Source organism: Spea bombifrons, chromosome 8 (assembly GCF_027358695.1).
Source record: "Spea bombifrons isolate aSpeBom1 chromosome 8, aSpeBom1.2.pri, whole genome shotgun sequence".
NCBI classification, from domain to species: Eukaryota; Metazoa; Chordata; class Amphibia; order Anura; family Pelobatidae; genus Spea; species Spea bombifrons.
In genome coordinates this window covers 42,079,124-42,101,922 of record NC_071094.1, presented here as the reverse complement: position 1 = coordinate 42,101,922, position 22,799 = coordinate 42,079,124, and the positions used below count along the sequence as shown (strand labels likewise).

General features: G+C 45.5%; 1 protein-coding gene across 9 annotated transcripts in view; it reads left to right on the top strand.

Moving 5' to 3' along the window:
* SYNGAP1 (synaptic Ras GTPase activating protein 1) overlaps window positions 1-15,278 on the top strand; it is a 59,541-nt gene extending 44,263 nt beyond the window's left edge. For 2 of the 9 annotated variants that reach the window (XM_053472942.1, XM_053472941.1), the window contains exons 13-20: window positions 92-270; window positions 776-1,366; window positions 2,481-2,754; window positions 2,867-3,040; window positions 3,289-3,510; window positions 6,460-6,541; window positions 12,689-12,820; window positions 13,330-15,278. In XM_053472942.1, coding sequence (XP_053328917.1) covers window positions 92-270; window positions 776-1,366; window positions 2,481-2,754; window positions 2,867-3,040; window positions 3,289-3,510; window positions 6,460-6,541; window positions 12,689-12,820; window positions 13,330-13,460 — 1,785 coding nt within the window. In that variant the 3' untranslated portion in view covers window positions 13,461-15,278. Of the gene's footprint in view, window positions 1-91; window positions 271-775; window positions 1,367-2,480; window positions 2,755-2,866; window positions 3,041-3,288; window positions 3,511-6,459; window positions 6,615-12,688; window positions 12,821-13,329 lie in introns of all 9 variants that reach the window. The other 7 variants (XM_053472948.1, XM_053472944.1, XR_008355188.1 and 4 more) reach the window with 6 other exon arrangements.
* Window positions 15,279-22,799: the final 7,521 nt, after the last annotated feature.

The window sequence follows — 22,799 nt, the reverse complement described above, 5'->3', positions numbered from 1 at the left end:
ATTCGCTGACCACGTACGACATTCACTTTTCTCTTGTTGAGATGTTACTTCCCTTTTCCATAATATCAGTTTCTGTGTCATCGAACCCCAGGATGCCCTCGCAAAGTTGGGTCCTCTTCCGCGCCTTCTCAACGACATCAGTCTTGCGCTCAGGAACCCCCACATCCAGAGACAGCCAAGTCACCAAGAGAGGCTGCCACCCCCCAAACCCGTCATCCTGAGGGGGCCATCTGCTGAGATGCAAAGCTATCTGGCGCGAGACCTCAACAGGTATACACACATGATAGAAATAATTATGAAGGGGGTTATGGAGTCAAACTAAGGAGACTTCAACCATTTCATCCCTTAACAAAGACTCCTCATTCTATTTCACCAGAAACTGTGGCCTGCGAGGTCATCCTCTGACCTAAAACGCATGGACAGTTCCTAGTAGCAAGTAACCGGGTCCTTGTGTGTGACATCAGCCGTCTCAATGAGATTCAAGAGGCAGGAAAGATAGAAACCATGGAAATTGAGGGAATTTAATAGCAGACAGCTGGAGGAAGTAGGGGAACAGCAGGGAGAGCTAGAACAGATTGGGAATGAACAGCGATAGAGACAGAAGCAAGGAGGGAAGAGCTCCATGATCCTGAGCGTATCCACGGAACGTAGACATTTTCATGGACATAATGACTGCCATTCAGCGACGTGATTGTTCTGGGATATTATTTGGTTAGGGATATGTTATTTAAATGTATATCTTTTACTCCAACGAACGTGTCTCTCCCTCCCTCAGCTCCATGGACATGACCCGTCTCCCCTCTCCAACGAAGGATAAGTCCTCCAAGGACATGTTCTTTGTGTCACGTCGTCCCCTCACACGCTCCTCGCCTGCCTATTGCACCAGCAGCTCGGATATCACAGAGCCGGACCAGAAGATGCTAAGCGTCAACAAGAGCGTGTCCATGTTAGACTTGCAGGACAGCCGCATGAACAGTGTGTCCAACCTGCAGGCTGTAGGGGACTTGCTCAATTCCAGCCAGGCCTCCATATCTGGTGGACTACGCCCGGGAGGCCGGCTCTCCCAGGGAAGCGGGTCCAGCATAGCGGCCGGTCTGCGGCTCAGTCAGATGGGGGTCACGACCGACGGGCTCTCGGCTCAGCAGCTGCGCATTCCCTTGTCCTTCCAGAACCCGCTCTTCCACATGGCCCCCGACGGTCCCACCGGACCTCCCCCTCACGCGGCTCCTCACAGGCCGGACCCTGGAGCAGACGCCTTCGCCCCTTTCCACGGTTACAGCAAGAGCGAGGACTTGAGCTCCGGGAAGCACCTGCTCCACAGTCACAGCTACAGCGACGAATTCAGCCGGCAGGGGTCAGAGTTCAGGTACCCGCCCCACTAGGGGGCAAACGAGGGTGCATGGACTGTGAGATGGGGAGAGTAGGAGGGGGATCCCACACATTCACTTATAGGAGAGAACATTTCAACCAATATGCCATTACTATACAAAGCTCAAATATATAGTACATGGGTGAGAATGGAACTGGTGTGTGTGTGGAACTGTTTATAGAATTCTGTTTATAGGCTTCTGCAAAAGCCGTAAGAGGCTAAGTATGATGAACACTTAGAGGAAAAATATGAACGATCACCAACGTTCAGCGTTCATTGGCAGGACCTGGTCCCAAAACCTGCCACAGTTATTCTAGGGCCTCTAATGAAAATGTAATGAAACAATTTACACTGGACATTCGTTAGCCACGTATTGCGTGCCAAAAGCTTGTTGGTGGCTGTAATTGTATTCAGTCATTGCCTACGGAAGCCGACGCCACTGAGGATCTTACCAGCACAATGCAAAGTAATACACGCTGTTTGGCCATCTTGGAAGGGATGCCATTGATGCACCGTAATATTTTTTGGAGAACCACAGCCGCAGAAAGTCTTGATAATGGTCAGGACAGCCGGCCGGTGGCCCATAAACCCTGCCAGCAAGTATGAATAGCTGGGCTGCTAGGACTCGTAGCTAATACTGGGAGAGCCCACTTTAAGTCTGAGACAGAAACAGCTTAGGCAATTCATCCCCATCCTTCATTGGGTCCTCCTCCACATACATGTGTCTCCTTACCGGTGGTAGGGTTGGCCTTGCTAGCGCGCATGCTCGGGAAGACAGAACTGGGCCTGGCTCAGCCCCAGCTTGGCTTGTCCTGCACTATAGTCTGTTCACCCAACTCTATCAGATATTACTGGCAACCGGTACTGCTGCGTACATAGACCTGCTGGACAGCAGAGCATACTAGCAGACGCTGATGTTGATGACTGTGTTAGGTTTTGCAGCTTTGCACATGGTGTGTGTGTGTGTGTGTTATCCATACAGGACTGCATCAAGTATTAGGCATGAATAACCACAAAGGGCTGCATTTAGACCTCCTGTAAATGCGTATATTCATATGTTTTCGTTTTTTGGAAGGATTTTCTGTTTACTTTGTACGTCTTTATTTTGCAGCAAGAGGCAGCTTTCCCTCCAGGATAATCTCCAACACATGCTTTCCCCTCCACAAATCACCATTGGCCCCGGAGTGCCACGCAGGCAGGACTCTCAGCCTCCTCCCCTACACAGGGGCAAGTCCCAGCAGCTGACGGTACAGGCCGCTCACAAACCCCGTCCTAGCAGCGGCAACCTCCTGCAGAGCCCAGAACCCATGTACGGAGCACCACGAGTCAGGCAACAGTCGGTCGAGAAGGACACGGGGGGTTTAAAACCCACCATAACCAAGCAGGTACCTTACCCAGGGAGCCGTATACTACGTGACAGGGCTGGCCCTGCCTAAAATATGTCTTTTAGCGTTTCATTCATTTTCTAAAGCGCTCTTTCTCATTCATTGTCTGCAGCATTCCCACACGCAGTCCACCCTGAACCCAGTCACTCCGGCCTCAGAACGCACCGTGGCCTGGGTGTCCAACATGCCCCATCTGTCTGCCGATATCGAGAGCTCTCACATAGAACGGGAGGAGTACAAGCTGAAGGAGTATTCTAAATCCATGGACGAGAGCCGCCTTGAAAGGGTGAGAGTATCTGATGCTACACGTGTATTTCTCTACCTCCCTCTCCTAATCCCATTTAATTTCTAACCCTCCCTACATCTTCCTTTCTTTTCTCTGTCTGATCCCCAACCTTACTTTCCATGCCAATGTCCCTCGTATCCATTTTTCCCAATCCCCTCTATCTCTCTCTCTCTCCATGTTCTATCTTCTTTCTCTTCCTCCTCTCTGCCACCTCGTCTCTGGTTCCTTTTCCCCCCACCCCACCCCAGGTCAAAGAGTACGAGGAGGAAATTTACTCCCTAAAAGAACGGTTGATGATGTCAAACCGGAAGCTGGAGGAATACGAGAGGCGCCTTCTCACCCAGGAAGAACAAACTAACAAAATGCTGCAGCAATACCAGTCCCGCCTGGAGATCAGCGAAAAGCGCCTGCGTCAGCAGCAAATGGAGAAGGACACGCAGATCAAGAGCATCATAAACAGGTTAGAAATGGTAAATACTCTATTAATTACTTCTGGGGACTGGGGGGAGGAGGGCAAAGTGGGATCCACAGGTCCTGGGATCCCCGCAGGAACTGTCCCTTCCTAATCACCAGTAACTTCCCATTATATATCCCCAATAATATATCGAGAAATGCAACACTACTAGTATGAGAGCTTCGAGAACCCAACACATCATCCTCAGAGCGCCTAACAGCATAATAAAGTATAAAGTTACCCTGTGCATATCTGTTACGTGGCATATATAACCCGTATAGAGTTCCTTCTCTAAACCCAATATATATTTATATATATAGCAATTACTGTCCCTTTTGCACCAGAGAACCCACTATTAAATAATGATGGAGGGGGCTAAAATAATGATGGAGGGGGCTTGCCCCAGTCTGTATAAATACCCCTGTTATTTTTATTATTATTTATTATGTCCAAATTATTAATATACATTAATACAAACACGTCAGGCATTGTTATGGGTTTATATATATAATATATATATTCCAAGGAGAGACACTGGGATATCTCAGGCACCTCTTTCACCCAATCTGGTTGTAATATTTTATTCCTTAAGCTATAATACCTTTATAATGTTAGGTTCCCTAATTTACACGCATTACATCCTACTGCGCACATCTCTTTAACCCCTTCCCTTCTCATATGCCTGGTGATTGGCCACAAACCACATGTAGCATACACCAGAGGGTCATGTGTGTGTAATGTGTATGTGTGTGCATGCTGGAGAGAGACAGTGCTGTGAGTGTGAGGACACGCCACAATGGGTTAACTTTACCTAGCCATACAGCACATCAAAAGATACCATTTAAGCAAATGAGAATGACAGAACGAACAAGCTAATCACGTCCTCGTAATTATCATAGCACATTTATCACTGCTGAGAGGCATAATTAATGAGCTAGAGACTGATCCATCCATCATGATGGAGGGAAATACCAAGTACCAAAGCCAGCATGCGCAGTATCATCGCAGGCCTGCGGGAGGCGCTCAAACAGTGATCTTCTACCCATGTTAAAGACCTTCCAATCACTAGAAGAATAGAAGGTTTGAGAAAATGGAAACAAGTTGTTGGAGTTTATGGTTCAGGAGCAAGGTGGAGGTCCAAGACCAGCATGATCTGCAACATCTCCTCTGTGCTGCACTAGGAGATGTGATTAGAAGTCAGAGGTATCGTGGTTTACATCGCACTCCCCAAAGGATTTATGTAGCCCCTTCCTTTCCTCCCTGGAAGAACCATGCGGGGAACCACTGAGATCTTCAAGGGGTTATGGAAGCCAAAAGGCCAACCCAACTCCATCATCATAAACTGAGTCTTCCGGGACCTGGTACTTCCAGCGGCCATAGGCGCCCATAGCCTGGGCCAGTGAGGCAAAAAAGGTACAAGGAAGGTTTAAACCGGCGGAAAATACCTTACAGCCGCAAAGTAGTTCACATCCCGAAAAAACGTAACACCAGACACACGTTAATGCAATTATATGTGATTTATTATGTCAAAAGGGGACAGCCCAGTGTCAGCATCAGCCAGCGGCTACAGTCCAGAGTACAGAATGTCTGGACACTAAAACACGCGGTCAGACGTTCCAGAGCTTCACATTCATAACCGGAGATCTTTTCAGACTGTCTAGGTAGGGAGGTAGCGGCGCGGTCTTCTCTGAACAGACAGCGGTCCATGATCCAGCGAGCACCGTGTGCCGAGAAACAAGTAAAGCGCGGAGAAAGATAAGAAAACACAACAAGCAGAAAGAGCAGCTGCACGCAATAAAGAGCCATAGAACACAATTTGCTTTTTGTTATGCTTTTTATTCTCAAGCCTCGGAATGTTAGTTTTTAGACCAATAGGTTCTCAATCTTTGTTGCCACCTCTCCTGATACAACGTTAGATAAATCTTTTTCGGGTTTCCTGTAGATTCAGAGCCTGACCTCTTGTTGTCAGATGAGTCCCTCTGAAATATCCCTCTAACCTCCTGACTGCCAGAGAGGCAATAAAACGATTTCCAGCGAGCCAGCGTGTTATTGAAATGGTTGTCACTCTTTCTCAGGAGGCCACGGTCAACACGGCAAACCAAGAAACCAAGATATTGAGGCTTAAGTAATGTGACACCGAGCACGGTATAAGAAATCCCTTCTCACCCCCCAGACAGATAACAACCCCACACTTATTAGCCCGGGAGCGCAGGTTGCAATTTGTGGAGCGCAATAGAAGAACGCGGCTTTTGATTTACAAGAAGCAGGACTTCGGAATGGTGACAAAGTGTGGCAATCCTTAATACCCACCTCATGCTACAGAAGGTATTCGGAGATTGTCCATGTCCATCATACATGCTCCACGGGATTATTTCTTGGAACTCATGGAACCCAGACAGGGAGAATGTTTGACGCATGAATATGTAACATGCGGTTTGCGGGCGGCTAGGACTTGTGGCCAAGCGCTCGAATGTGGACTACTGGCTGTTAGGGTGTACAGCTACCTCCATTGGTAAAAAGAGTCATATGAACTGGTTGGTCAAAAGGTTTTGGCCCAAATCCTTTACATATAACTAAGTTCCCGCAGGAACAGCACTCATATGAGAAATAAATGCCTGGGAACCCATCCTATCGTAGCGCCCACTGGTAATTCCAGCGCTTGTACTGAATGGACTACGATTCCCACCACCTTTAGCGGGCCGAAGCTGTTAATCGATGCTCTGGTTGACCGCTCTAGAATGATCTCCCTGTATTTTCTAGTGTATGTGAGTGAATGGTGCACCAATGCTTGTGCATCCAAGAGCTATCTGTATGAACGGTCTGGCATGTGGTGTATGTGTTGTTACATATTACACACATGTGCCTCGGTGTATCCTGCGGTCATCTTTGGGGGCACGAGCAGTTCCAAGCACATGGAACAAACAGATGGTGGTGCTTTCAGCGGCCTTCTTTGTTTCTCCCGCAGGTTGATGCTGGTGGAGGAGGAGATCAGGAAGGATCACACCCAAGAACCCATCGATATGAAGAGGAGACTTATCGAGGCTCAGGTGGAAATTACAATGTCATTGTGCCTTTCTGTGTCACATCGTCATCACACCCTGTCTCTGTCTCCCATCTTAGGTGAGAGTATGAGGGATAAGTATTGAGTCAAGGGATGTGGGGTTTTATGATGTGCGTGATGTAGGGTCATCACTGGAAAGTATCTTCTACACAAAATATCGGAGCTGGCCCCTAGAGAATGTAAACATGCGCGGGATCGGCATATGGCTCCTGAATCTAAGACGAGACCAACGACTGATTAAGGTCTGAGTCTGATGGGTCTGATCTGCGGCTAAATTCTATGTTTCTAAGAAATCTCACTGATTTATCTATACATTATCCAGGGCCAGCCAAGCCCTCCCTGCAGCAGAAGCTCACTTCATGTTGTATATAGTATAGTCAGCAAGAAGAAACTGCAGACTCTCCTGCAAACTTCAACGTTAGTGAATAAACCACAAAGAGTAGGAAAGGAAAACAGCGCAAGAGAGAAAGAGGCCACATAAATGGTGGCTGGCAGAAGGTCACAGATGGCTAATGGTTATGCCAGAAAGATGTATAAAGCCAAGGAATGAGACAGAGTAGGAATGTTGCAGGAGCATGTGAAGCATATGGAGAGTCAGTGCAGACGGCAAGCAAATAAGGATCTTAACCACATCACAGCCTTAAAGTGGGCCACGTTTGAACTATGCATACTGCAGGGCTGTACTGATTACAGAACAATGTCTTTCACATGGGTCCATTAAAAAGCGATGATCAGGAGAAACAGATTATAATAAGAATGAAGAGGGACAGCAATAAGAGGGAGAGATTCGTAAGCAGAAGAGTAAGGTGGATTTAAGCATCGTCGAGGTAGGTAGGGAGCCCATTAAATCACCTACGTCTCGTCTGCATCATTACATTCCCATTGTGTTATAATGAGACTGGAGAGTTTATTGCGTAATATACATAGGAAGTTAAGGTTTAATGCTTTATGTAAAATGTTTGATATACATAGGGGGTTTAATGTATATTATGAAATACATTATATAGATTATGATATTCACTACCGTTCAAAAGTTTCCATGGAAAACAAAGAAATTTCTGGCTGTAGCATGATTGCCAAAAGAGTTTAAACCTAAACTAGGATTAGCGAACACAACGTGCCATTGGAACACAGGAGTGATGGGAGTGATAAAGGGCCATTGGAACACAGGAGTGATGGGAGTGATAAAGGGCCGTTGGAACACAGGAGTGATGGGAGTGATAAAGGGCCATTGGAACACAGGAGTGATGGGAGTGATAAAGGGCCATTGGAACACAGGAGTGATGGGAGTGATAAAGGGCCGTTGGAACACAGGAGTGATAAAGGGCCATTGGAACACAGGAGTGATGGGAGTGATAAAGGGCCGTTGGAACACAGGAGTGATGGGAGTTATAAAGGGCCATTGGAACACAGGAGTGATGGGAGTGATAAAGGGCCATTGGAACACAGGAGTGATGGGAGTGATAAAGGGCCATTGGAACCCAGGAGTGATGGGAGTGACAAAGGGCCATTGGAACACAGGAGTGATGGGAGTGATAAAGGGCCATTGGAACACAGGAGTGATGGGAGTGATAAAGGGCCATTGGAACACAGGAGTGATGGGAGTGATAAAAGGCCATAGGAAGCTAGGAGTGATGGGAGTGATAAAGGGCCATTGGAACACAGGAGTGATGGGAGTGATAAAGGGCCATTGGAACCCAGGAGTGATGGGAGTGACAAAGGGCCATTGGAACACAGGAGTGATGGGAGTGATAAAGGGCCATTGGAACACAGGAGTGATGGGAGTGATAAAAGGCCATAGGAAGCTAGGAGTGATGGGAGTGATAAAGGGCCATTGGAACACAGGAGTGATGGGAGTGATAAAGGGCCGTTGGAACACAGGAGTGATGGGAGTTATAAAGGGCCATTGGAACACAGGAGTGATGGGAGTGATAAAGGGCCATTGGAACACAGGAGTGATGGGAGTGATAAAGGGCCATTGGAACACAGGAGTGATGAGAGTGATAAAGGACCTCTGTATCCCTATGAAGATATTCCATTCAAAATCAGCCGTTTCCGGCTACAATAGTCATTTTTAATATTAACTGGATTTATTTTCTTTCAAGAACAAAGAAATTTCTAAGTGACCCCAAACATTTGAGCGGCAGTGTACATTGGAAGTTTCATGTATAACATGATTTTTATATTAGGCCCGGTTGGGGACTTGAAGGCTGGCAATCAGTTACGCAGGGTATAATTAACTGTTGTGATGTTCCTTTCAGTATGGTTACGTTTTCCTTTACATCCAAATATTAGACGGGTTTTCCTTTTTTATTTATTTTTTATATTGTTGCGTATATTTTTTCTACGTACTGTCATGAAACTTTAGTTACAGCAGCTTTACTAACTTACACTGTTAACTGACTCCTTTTTGTAAGATGGAGAAGACCTCTTATTGAGTCCTGTTGGACTATAACTCATTCCATTGTCTTGATAGTGATGATGGGAGTTGTATTGCAACCTCTTGGTTAATCCCCCAGTGGCAACCCAGACCCCACAGCACAGTAGCTCCTAATCGCCGGTGATTAGACAGATGGCAGGTATACTGTTGCCACCAGTGCATATGCGCTACTGGTCCTATTAATGGGTAACTAACGTTTGCCTCCCACCAGGAAACCCTTTCCTGAGCCAATAAAGGTAGGCAATGGGGAGGAGGTAAGAAGGTATTGGGGTGACAGAGAGGAAGTTGGGGGTGATATTTTGCTCCCCCTGAAAAAAATCCCGCAATGTACATGGTTTCGGGTCAATTCTGTGAGACCCTGCTCTGGTGACTCAATTGGCTTCTGCCACAGTCACTCATTAATGATGTCATCACCCCCATCGCATACAATAGTAGGTAAGGTAAGACGTGGGAGGAAAATATTGAGTCATGCCAAGGGGGTAGCAATGCCCTGACAACACAAAAAACACAACCAATCACCATACCTGGCTGCCGTGTGAAGGTGGAAATGATGCATTATGGGGGTAACACTATGTCACTAGTCTGGACCAGATACTATGCCGCATAAAGTAAAGACCTTATTGTAGGAATAGACACACAGAAACGTCTTATTGAGGCAGAACTCTACCAGTTACACGGAGTGCTAGGTCTCATACTGGTGGGCCAGTGTGGGCTCATGCCCTGATATCTGGCTCAGCTTGAAAGAACTTGGCCATGTCTAGCTTCAACCCACCACATCATACCCCAAGTTACTCCCAGTTCTCCCACCTTAATCTATAATTTGGCCAATATTTGCCATATTTTTACCTTTTTCCATAAGGTTTTGAAGACACCGTATATATATATATATATATATATATATATATATATATATATTTAAAGGAAACGTTGCATCCAGTAGCCAGGAGGTTACTCCATGCACCCACCATCCACCCAACAGGCACTTGTCACTTAGGTCTAAGCTATCACGAGCCTTCAAGATCCCTACAATCGGGATCTCATACCCTTCTATTTTTTACACCCAAATGCATAGTTCTTAGCCTTGGATTCTGTCTACTTAAAGAGAAGAAGGCTACCTGGGCATGTCTTGGTGCTTTAAATGACTCTGTCTACAACGTCTCATCACCAAGTACAGCCCTGGTCCCAGTGGACTCTTTCCACTTCAAGACGTCACATCCAGGGGCAACTTTCCAAGGTTTCCAGGGCAACACAGCATCTCACTCATACCCACCCACACAGAGACGGTGTTATCTGCGGGCCACTCCACGTCTCTGGTCTCATCTCATTCCCTGCTGTACAGCACTGCGGCATGCATTGTCACCTTATGGAAACGAATTCATGATAATTAGGTGGCGTGCGGGCATTTGGGAGGATATCACACGTCGCCTCCTGCTATCCAACGGGTGTGCGTTTGTTGTAAAAGAAGGAACAGGAGATTTCTCTCATCTCACTAGATTCCGAATATTTATAGTTTAAAAAACAACAGTGATATCTAGTAGAAGGAACTCGGATGCTTGGACAACCCATGGCCACATTTTTGCCCCCTTTTTTTTGGCCTAGATGGGAATACTTAGGAAAATAGTCACATTCCCATTAACCCAGGACTGAATATCTAGGAAGACGTTCCAGAGAAGAAATTGAAAAGGACCTGTGAGGAGGCAGTGAGGTTGCCCTAGTGGTGATGAGAAATTCCTTTGGAGATACTTGATGTCCATGTATATCCGGGTAATGGGGGTATTTTTGAATGTACAGATTCCATACGTGCCTAGTTATGTCTGAGCACATGTTTATCCATCAGAATGATTAGCCCAGATGACCTGGCGACCACAAAGTGGTCCAGGATCTGCAGAGAATGTCCCTGTCCATTCTCAAAGTGCCGCAGTACATTCTTTGGACTTTTCTCCTGTTCTCTTGTCTTCTTCTGTGGCCTCTTCCAGGGTTTACACTAGTATTTAGCTTCCTTTGTCCCTGGAGCTGCTTATCATTCTCAAACTCCAAGAACCCATTTGTCCCTGGTGGCCTAACCGGGGACACTGATGATGACATCAGACACCCTTACAGGAAGTCGCGTATTGGCGATAATAATTGCACAATTTGCAGCGTTATTGGCAATGCGCGCCCTCCGTACACAAAGACGCTGCATGCGGCAACATTGCTGCAGTGTTCTGAGCTCCAGAAGGCTTCAGGTTCACGAGGGAAGACGCTGAGGAGTACTAGAGGAAATAAAGAATTGACTTAAATATACGGTAGCTCTACCTTTAACGGGACAGAGACGGGTGAATGTTGCATAATGTTCAGCTGCTGAAGAAGGGCCTGATGACAGTGGCCCTGGGGCACCCGGCAGCTGCACAGATGTGTGGGCTGCTTGAGTCATGAGAAGAGGGGGCAGAATTCCCTCCAGGCTTTTTGGTGCCACCTGTTAGCCAGCAGCGCAGGGAGAGTGCCAGCTTGTGGTGCGGCATGTAACGTAAGCAGAACATGCCCGGCTTATTAACACAAAATATTCCCACAAAGGATTACGGGAAACTTAAAAGTCCTTTGTGGCTCTGCGGGTAGAAGACGTTTATGTGACTTGTAGTCCACTAACAGCAGGAGCCGCACATCTGACAGAAACTGCCCCATCCAGTGGGGGAAAATGAACAGAAACGAGGGTTAGGAGAAGAATGTTCTGCAGTCAGAAGGTTTACATTTATCACATTATCTAGGAAAGCTGCTCTTTGTTGATTTACTTATTCGTTTACATCATTTTATATACCGTAAATTGATATGACTCTATTAGCATTTTTTATATGTTATATATTGTTATGTTTGTTATATCAGCCTCATACCTGGGAACTCCCCAAGGCGGCTCATCCGAAACTACCCCCCTTCCTGCTCTTTAATGGGAGGGAGCAGCCATTGTACCCCTTGCTTGGCAAGCCAAGCACAATATGTCAAGTATGCCCACTAGGTGGCGCTAGCCCAATACATGTTATATAGGCGGTGGAAGAGGGCCGAACAAAATGTCACTCCCCACTCCCCAGGAGTTCAAGGACTGCCCCAGAGGATCAGTAATCAACTGTGATTCCAGAGCCTATGGGGCAAACCCGGAGAGTTCCCAGGTATGATCCGCCCTACCATTTATCACATTAGGTACCATGTGCATACTCGTATATTATATGTCCACCAGCTATTTATTAAATGATTTATTGGTATTTCCCATTCACTGGGTGAGATAATGTAGGGTTAAAGAAAAATGTTAAATCTTTTCTTCTCTCCCCTTGTACCCTCCGGTCTGATGACAATCTCTGCATTTTGCCACATTTGTGTGTATCTTATCCATTGCTAATGTGATGTGATGATTGCTACCCTTATCATTTCTTACCCCCTTGCCCCTCTTGTAATCTTCTTGTCAGTTTTTGTCCTCCCCCCTAACCTTTCCAGTGCCAGAGGGGTGAGCAACACATTGCGTTCAGGTGCATTGAACACCCTTCTGGCAATCAGATGGTTTAATGTACGAATCCCACTTGCCACCTTGTCCCCCGTTTTCATTACCTGCATACCTTACTGAAGTGGGGAGGGGTGCTCTTCGGCTCTTGGAGGTGCCCCCCTATAACTAGGGGCCACTCATGCTTATGTCTCTGATGTATGCCCTGTGCTGACTTCATATCACAGAGTCTGTGTCACAGACCTGGCATCGGCGGATGCGGCTGATTGCCGAGGGAACTCCACCCAGAGCCAGAGATTACCCCTACACCACTATGCCCCAGCCCCACCGATTCTCTCGGCAGCACCTGCTGGAAACAGGTAAACAAGGACGAAAGACGGATAATTACCCGGCAGTGGGGAGGAATCACACGTCCACAATCTACCCTACACACAGACGCACGGCTGAGACCAATTACCCCGCACCATAAATACAGCCCCTGACACACCAACAGAGAGGTCTCTCTTCCAACAGAACGACCGCGATGTTGTGCAGTATTACCCCTAGATACACGGAAATAGTCCTCCCGTGGAATGTAATCGTTCCATTTCTATCAATTAATGCTGCATGGGGTCTCTGTGTTCTGTTTGCGTGTTTGCCTCCCGTGATAGTTAACATTCCTTTGTACATAGCGGTTTCTTGGTGTTAGTATGTAGTGCTATGTATATGTGTATGTATACTCTTTAATAGCTGTGTAGTTTTGCGAGTGAGTGTGAATTCTGTCTGTGTACTCTATATATATCTTGGTATAGATATATATTCTATATAACAATGTACATCTGTACGTGACATTAGTAAGTAAGCTCTACCTCCATCTTTGCTCCTACAGGAGAAGAAGTTTCCCTCCGTGGGTTCAGCAGACCCGCGTCTGAGGCTGGCGAGTCCATGGAATGGGGCCCTTCCACCTCTGCCTCCTCGACTCCAAATCACAGAAAATGGAGACTTTCTAAACTCAAGTGACCATCACTAACCGGAGCTGAGGGGTCCATCCACGAGCCTGGGTGGGAGGAGGAGGGGAGATTGGGATTTCCCCACTGAGGCATCTGTCCACGAGCCTAATGGGTGGGGGGCCGGGATCCTCCTGTCCAACCCTGACTCTGACCCCCTCCCTCTGTGCCGTCCAGACCTGCGGCCGACAATCTGTGTGACCCCCAAACACATGTGGGAAGTAGAGAGGAGAGAGAGAGAAGGGGACAGCGCACTGAACTATACCTAATCATGTAACCCCGAGCCCTACACCTGAGTTTACCTTGGTCTTCTCTGCTTATCCGTTTCTTTTTCCTCCACTCCAAACATTTGTTTATTTTCCTCCAATCCCTTTGTCTCCCTGGCTTCCCTCTCCAAGCTCTCCGTCTCAGGTCCGAGGCCCTGGGATTCGCACTGACAGATCTGCACTGTAGGGGACACCCCCCAACTGTACCACACACATATTTCCACTTCTCACATCTCTCACCATCTTTTATTTATTATTCCTTTCTCATTGATCCTCCACCCAAAATCTCCCTCTACCAATATAATCAATTTTCTTTTACCTCTCCATATATCCTCGCCCCCCCCATCGATCTCCCCATATCCTCCCACTTTTCTGTTCTGTGTGAAATGAGAAAAAAAAAATTCACATGAGCCAACCAGCTGAGGCGACTCCTGTCACATGGGAAATAGGGAGAAGGCTTGGAAAGAGAGAATGAAAGGGCAAATGGAAGAAAATGTATGTACATACTAAAGAACACAAAAGAAATCATGGTAGAAAGGGTGCAGGAAAGAGTCGAACAAACCCCATTGCCCTTAGTGTACGGAGAGGAAGGAAAGTGATTGTGTAAAAGCAAGAAATAAGGAACACAAGGTGTTTGGGGATCTAGAATGAAGCTTGGTGGAGTGAGGGAATTCTATGGATCCAGAATGAGGCAGCTTGGTGGAGTGAGGGAATTCTATGGATCCAGAATGAAGCAGTTTGGTGGAGTGAGGGAATTCTATGGATCCAGAATGAAGCAGCCTGGTGGAGTGAGGGAATTCTATGGATCCAGAATGAAGCAGCTTGGTGGAGTGAGGGAATTCTATGGATCCAGAATGAATCATCTTGGTGGAGTAAGAGAAATCTAGGGGTCTCAAACAAAGCAGCTTGCTGGAGTGAAGAAAGAGTCCTAGTGAGGATAGTAAAGGGGTTCTTGAATAAAGTAGCTTGTTGGTATGAAGAAAGGTTGATATTTCCTGAACACGGCTGTTTTTGAGATCAGGGATTGAAGGATTTCTAATGGTTCCAGAAAGATGCAGCTTGTTGGAGCAAGAGATGGCGGTGGCTTCCAGGAGGAAGCCTCATGCAGGGGTTGGGGATGAATCCTTCCAGCTGGTTATACAGGTACATCGTACATTTTACCTCCTTACATGGGCAGCTGATCTGGGAGACTAAGGATCGCTCAATTTGTATGATTATTATTATTATTGAACTTTATTTATTTCGCTAAACCTGTCAATCCACGTGGAGCCGAACGAGTGATGTCCTTCGCCCAAAGAGCTTACAATCTAACTCCGCTTCCTGTGACACGGGGAGATTACAAATACCTTGGCCTCAAAGGTCGCATGGAACTTGCGGTTGGATGGGGAGGGAGGCGGGAAGGGGGTAGTTCTACCCAAATCAGAGGTCGATGCCATAACCCGCAGGGCCCCTCTTCACCCTGGTGACAGGAGCTGCCTGCCCTGAAATGAATGTGTCAGTAAAGATATTCTGATTGTATTTGGTTCTTTTTGACGTTATGTGTAAATATAAAACATTTAAGAAAACGAGAATTCTGAGTCCTTCTGTAACGCGGGAAATGGGCAAGTCATCGATGTTCCATTAACAACATGTCAGATAACACGGATAAGCGCGTTGGGATTATCTGTTCCTCGGATCCAGAGCATGTAACTAAACGTGCAACAACCTTTAACGTGACAGAATTTCCAGATTCATATAGCCACTTATTTCACACGAAGCATGCGCAATATAAGATAAATAGAACATGAATGAGAGATAATACACACGCCCTCGATAGATAACAGTTGACACTTTTGTGTATTACTAAAACACGCTGTTTTTCCTAAAGATTACATACGGTAGATCCGATGCGCGGTTTAATTCCACGGCCCTCGAGATCCCAAGAGATAAAGTTTAATAGAGCCTCCTGCTGGGTTTTAAGTTATTAAGACACTAAGATTTGTGGGTTGAACTTCCATTGACGTACATGTGCTGCAGTCCCTTTTTCTGATTAAGGTTTGAGGATAACCTGATATGGATGTGTAAGTGTGTATTAGGATGGGTGTGTAAGTGTGTGTTAGTATGGATGTGTAAGTGTGTATTAGTATGGGTGTGTAAGTGTGTATTAGTATGGGTGTGTAAGTGTGTATTAGTATGGGTGTGTAAGTGTGTGTTAGTATGGATGTGTAAGTGTGTGTTAGTATGGGTGTGTAAGTGTGTGTTAGTATGGATGTGTAAGTGTGTATTAGTATGGGTGTGTAAGTGTGTATTAGTATGGATGTGTAAGTGTGTGTATTAGTATGGGTGTGTAAGTGTGTGTTAGTATGGATGTGTAAGTGTGTGTTAGTATGGGTGTGTAAGTGTGTGTTAGTATGGGTGTGTAAGTGTGTATTAGTATGGATGTGTAAGTGTGTGTATTAGTATGGGTGTGTAAGTGTGTGTTAGTATGGATGTGTAAGTGTGTGTTAGTATGGGTGTGTAAGTGTGTGTTAGTATGGATGTGTAAGTGTGTATTAGTATGGGTGTGTAAGTGTGTATTAGTATGGATGTGTAAGTGTGTGTTAGTATGGGTGTGTAAGTGTGTGTTAGTATGGATGTGTAAGTGTGTATTAGTATGGGTGTGTAAGTGTGTATTAGTATGGATGTGTAAGTGTGTGTCAGTATGGATGTGTAAGTGTGTGTTAGTATGGATGTGTTAGCATGGATGTGTGTGTATTAGTATGGATGTGTAAGTGTGTATTAGTATGGATGTGTAAGTGTGTGTTAGTATGGATGTGTTAGCATGGATGTGTGTGTCAGTATGGGTGTGTAAGTGTGTGTTAGTATGGATGTGTTAGCGTGGATGTGTGTGTTGTGTATGGATGTGTATGTTGTGTATGGATGTGTAACAGGAGTGTATACGTGCTTGTTAGTTATTATGAGGACGTGTAAGCATGTGTATGTGTGTGTGTGTTCATATGTGTGCCGGTGCATATGTTGCCGGGGCTGATGGGGCCATTTGGCTTTACTTGCTTCCCCCGGGGGCAGAAGGTGCAAGGTCTAACCTGCCTACCACAGCACTCAGGCTTGTTCTGCAACAGGATTGCCCTTAGGGAGGGGGCAAGAAGGACTCCAGCCCCAGGTCCCAAATTTAGGATGGGCCCGCAGTACCCCTGCTTAGCGTCTTCCTCACACGCCACACTTCAGCGCCCCGCTTCTCTCGCTGATGAAGAGATTGTGAGCATGAAGGAGACAGAAAGGGACTGCGATCCCCGAGGACAGCCCTGGAACGAGAGGAGAAAGGGGAGAGAGGAGAAAGCGTCCCACAGAGGGACGGACCCTCCTAAGGACAACCAGATGGAATGCATTATATTTACTTGGAGTTTATTTTGTGTTAATTGTGCAGACATTTTGGGGTAAATTACTTTAAAATACAAAACCACCAGTCATTGAATACTGAATGCCCCCCCCATTATCTCCTTTAATCCTTTCCATTTTATTTCTCTCACCGGAGAATCTTTGTGTTTAAGGTGTTTGTCATTTAATAACCTGCTGGTGACTGTATTTCTCCGCTGGAACGCTGGGGATATCAGTAACCGGGGGTTAAGATCTTTTAATTAAGATCTTTTAATTAAGCTAGATTTCTTTTCAAAAGTACATCGAGATTGGGACACATTTTTCTTTGCAAACAGCTATTTGATGATTATTGTATAATAGCAATAAGCCCCAGCTTTGGCAACGAACGGATATATTATATATATATTATTATATATTATATATATATTTTATATATATATCGCTACACGTTCCACTGCTGGGTCATGCTACAGATAAAATGTAAAACTGGATTAAAGATGCTGTTCCACTTAGACAAATCATTAATTGTGCTAAGCAGATCTGGCATTCTATCCCCCCCCCCCAGAGGCTTCAAATAAAAACAACCCAAAAATGTATCAAAAGCCTTTTCAATTTCTATGGCAACAACCTGTTCCTGGGAAAACTGATGAATGAGGCAAAATGTTACATGATTTAATAATAATTTCTGGGAAAGGCTAGGGGACTGATAAGCACTGGGAATGCTACTTCTAAAGCCGCATTCGATTCAAGTTCTAATGTTTAGAATTAGTAGCATCAGATTATATATTATTGCATCACAATATATTTTTAGAAATCACATTCCTTTTAAAACCATTCTGGTTTTTGAATAAAAAATGCAGCTGCATATTAGCCATGCTTTCTCGCTCTGTTATCTGAGCCCAGTCTACTTACCAAACACCCCGACTCCTTATCATACTGCCTGTGAGAAACAATAGAATGGCTCGGTCTTAATCACTCAAGCAATATATATATATATATATATATCTATAAATACAATTTTTTCATGGGACTTCTCCTTTAAGTTAAGTCAATGTCAGTGAATATGATCTTGTCGATTACTACATTTGGAGCCACACTGTATACCCTGAAATAATCCGGAGATCAAAGAAAAACATTTTCTTTCAAAATTTCGTAAGCGATGCGCATGCCCACGAAAAGTGCGTCATCGTGCCGTTATTTTCTCCAGCCCCATCGCTTTTTACTGGTAAAAGGGAGCATTTTGAGCTTTATTTTTTCTCTGTTTTAACTCATTATAGCATGAAATTATCTCCCTGCTGCTGGCTTTCATTTGTAGGAATTATAAATAAATCAGATTAATTAGAATTCCTTTTAAATCAATGGAAAAGCTATTAGCTGTCATGTAACAGTTTTCGTTTCATGTCCTGTTATGATAAAATTATTTCTTAACGCCTATGGGAAATCTACAGGACTTTTTTTTTGGGGGGGTGGGGGTTATTTTGAAGCCACCCTTAATAAGGGAGACAAAGCGAAAGAACTGGCATGTTAACGCTATGACACCCATATACCTGACGAAGCGATGCGCTCATTCATTTATCATCGAGCAGTTAGACACTCCAGCCATCATATACACTTTTATATTACATTGCATATAATAGCTGAGAGGTCCCTTTAAATGTCTTGGATGTCTCCCTTGTAAATACATAGAGGGATTCTGCGGAGGAGCAGGAGGTCCTTTTTTTTTTTTTTTAAATATACACAAAACGACCAAAGGTATGTGGACACCTGACCATCACACCTATACGAGCTTGTTCGACATCCCATTCCAAAACCATGTACGTTATTACGGAGTTGACACAGTTGTAAAAATGTCTTTGTATGCTGTAGCATTAAAATTACCCTACACTGGGACTAAGGGGCCCAAACCCTGAAAAACAGCCCCTGACCATCACACCTATATGAGCTTGTTGGACTTCCCATTCCAAAGCTATGTGCGTTATTATGGAGTTGATACAGTTGTCAAAAAAGACTTGGTATGCTTTAGCATTAATATTACCCTTCACTGGAACTAAGGGGCCCAAACCCCGAAAAACAGCCCCAGACCATAACCCTTCCTCCACCAAACATTAAAGTAGGCACTGTGCATCCTGGCAGGTAGCTTTCTTCTGGTAGGTAGCGTTCTCCTGGCTTCCACCGACCCCAGATTCGTCCATCACACTTTGTGAAAGTGAAGCGTGATTCATCACTCCAGAGAACGTTTCTACTGCTTCAGAGCCCAGTGGCGGTGGGCTTTACACCACTCCAGCTGACGCTTGGCATTGTGCACAGTGACCTTCCGCTTGGGTGCAGCTGCTCAGCCATAGAAACCCTTTTCATGAAGTCTTAAAAAGAATTTGAATATTACGCGTACACAAATTTTATTCTAAGCAGAAAATGTTCAATGTAACACAAAGAACTAAACGGCACGGGCGATTCTGATAAAGTATAGTAATCGACGGAAATAACATACATAGCAATGAGGAGCTGTTGAGCACTGCACCCCTGCATGCACACATCCAGCTGCAGGCTATGGGATTGTATGTCCCCAAACATTTTGATGAACCTATTCTTTTCTGACTCCTTATTGCCCTCCTTGGTAAACTCCTAATTAGCGAGGAAGATACAGTATAGACAGACAGACAGACTAGATTGTAAGCTCCTTTGAGCCGGGCCCTCCTCAGCTCATCTGTAAGTCAAACTGTTATGTTACATACTACTCGTTATGTCCTGTCTACCCATTGTACAGCGCTACGGAATTTGATGGCGCTATATAAACAATAAATAATAGTAATAATATATGGGACGGGATTGCAGGAGCTTCATCCTTCCATCTACAGCTGTTTGATCCTATAGCTTCTCAATGTACATAAGAGCAGTGCTGACCCCTGCAGGTGAATCCGAGGCATTGCACGTGTGCGTATTATATATTCATGTATACGTTTCCGTCTTATAGATCTGTCACTTTTCCCAAATACTTCATTTTACAGTTTATTATAACAGATACAGTAAAGCGAACCTTATGTGTACCCCATGGGGGCCGCTGTTCTTTCCTACCGGTGTGATTATTTGCAATGAGGTAAGGTCAGTGGCCTGAACGCGTTACTTACAAGCGATCTGTACCCGGAGCCTACCCTGGCTGGACGCGGCCAGGACTGCCCTGACGTCAGAGGGCGGTACCGCTGTCAGTGGGCTGGCCCGTTGATGTCGGAGGCGTTCCCGCTGGCATCGCGGGAAACACCCCCATTTAAAAGAGACACCGCGCCCCCGAGGATCCGGGTGTTGAGTTCTCCGGGTCAAACCCCAAGAGTTCCCAGGTTTGCTCATTCAGGGTGTCATAAAGCGCCCCCGGGCTAACCCCCCCCCACGTACCACCAAATGGGCAATTCCTATAAAAACGGGGATCCGAGGGACACGCTTTGAATTTCCTCCATGACTTTTACATCTGGTGATTCCCACAGAATTCTGTTTGTGTTTATTTTTATACTTTTTTTTATCTCTTTTACCGTTATTTTTTGTCTCTCTGACCCTTTTTGCTCACATTAAATATAGATTAATCATTTCTGTCTTTGTGCTCCGATTTTAAATTCATAGATTTTGGGGATAGGCGGGTTTATCTCGTTACAATGTTTCTAATCTGCATTATACATTTTTTCTCTAGAATTTGAGTAATTCGGGGGGTTACCGAAGCCTCCTCAGGTATTTGTAAAACCTTTAATAGAAGTTGGTGGTGACAGCGAGTAACATTTGGGGTCGTGTCTGGGTTACGATGTAGGGGCTCCGGGCCCTGCGGGGAGAGTAAAGACTGAGTCTAAGGGATAGTTTTCACGCCCGTCACGGTAGGGTCACCCGGTAGCAGCCCCACGTCTGACACCTCCAACCTTCACGTCCTCGGAGATAATTACCTCAGGTCTCTCTCTTCGGCTGTCACTGGCTATATCTTGCCTTTGGGTTTTTAGGTTCCAAGTGCATTACTTTGCATTTTTCAACATTGAACTGCTGCACCCCCCCCCACACTCAACCATTCTTCATTTGACTTATTCCACCAGGAATGTCTTCCCAGGAGCAGACCTTTGTATAATCTGCTGGGGGTTATATCACTGTATACAGCGCTGGGGGGGTTATATTACTGTATACAGCGCTGGGGGGGGTTATATTACTGTATACAGCGCTGGGGGGTTATATTACTGTATACAGCGCTGGGGAGTTATATTACTGTATACAGCGCTGGGGGGTTATTATTATTATTATATAAAGCACTTCGGGTTATTATATTCAGCGCGGGGGGGTTATGTTACTCTATACAGCGCTGGGCGTTATTACTGTACACACTGATGGGGGGTTATATTACTGTATACAGCACTTCGGGTTATTATTATATACATCACTGGGGGATTATATTAATATATACAGCGCTGGGGGATTATATTAATATATACAGCGCTGGGGTTATTGCAGTAGCGTACCTAGCGGGGGGCGGCGGTCCGCACCGGATGCCGCTCATCAGGGGGGTGCCAACTTGCCGGCACCCCTCCAGAGACGGACAGTAATGTCGCTGCTGGAGGAGAAGGCTCGCAAGGGAGCAGTATCGGAGGTCTTTAACAGACCTCCGGGTCCCTTGAGTGATTTTAAGCATGTTGAACCGGCTTAAAATCACTCAAGGGCGACGGAGGTCTGTTAAAGACCTCCGATACCGCTCCCTCGCGATCCGGGCGGCAACTGCTGCTGTGCGCCAGGGTTTGTTGTCAGATCCCGGCGCACAACACTGAAGCCGCGCCCACCGCCGTCCGTGCCCTCTGAACCGGAAGAAGACAGAAGAAGAGGAGCGAAAAGGAAGAAAAGGAGCTGACTGCTTTAAGAAGAAAAGAGGAAAGGTAGGAAATCATTCAGTGAGAGTGGATTGGTATGTGTGGAATCTGTTGATTGGTATGTGTGGAATCTGTTGATTGGTAAGTGTGGATTGGTATGCGTGGAATGTGTGGATTGGTATGCGTGGAATGTGTGGATTGGTATGTGTGGAATCTGTTGATTGGTAAATGTGTGGATTGGTATGCGTGGAATGTGTGGATTGGTATGTGTGGAATCTGTTGATTGGTAAATGTGTGGATTGGTATGCGTGGAATGTGTGGATTGGTATACGTGTGGATTGGTAAGCGTGTGAGAGTGATGGGTGTTATGCTGTACCATTTCCAATGTCTTTCATTATATAATTATGCTCTAAAGTACATCATAACTCCCATCACTCTATACTGTTCCATACAGTGGCAGAGCTGGAAGACAGAGGCCTTGCACCCCCACCGCAGGACTCCTGAAAGGTAAGTGAACTTCAAAGCGGGGAGAGGGTAGATAGTTAGGAGGGGGTAGATAGTGAGATGGGGGGATAGGGGGTAGATAGGGAGAAGGGAGTGAGAAGGGGTAGATAGGGCAGAAGGGGGTGAGAATGGGTAGATAGGGAGAAAGGAGGGTAGCAAGAATATTGAAATAAAGAGTCAGAATGAGAGAGCGAAAATGAATGGATTAATGTGTGGATGAATTGTGTGAATGAGTGAGAGAATTAATGAATTTGTGAGAATGCATCAATGAATATGTGTAAATAATTTGTGTGAAAGAATAAATGATTGTGTGAATGAAAGTGAATTAGTGAGTGACTGTAAAAGTGTTTGTGTTAATCATAGGTGTATAGTTGATTTGTCAAAAAGGCAAAGATGGTATAAGTC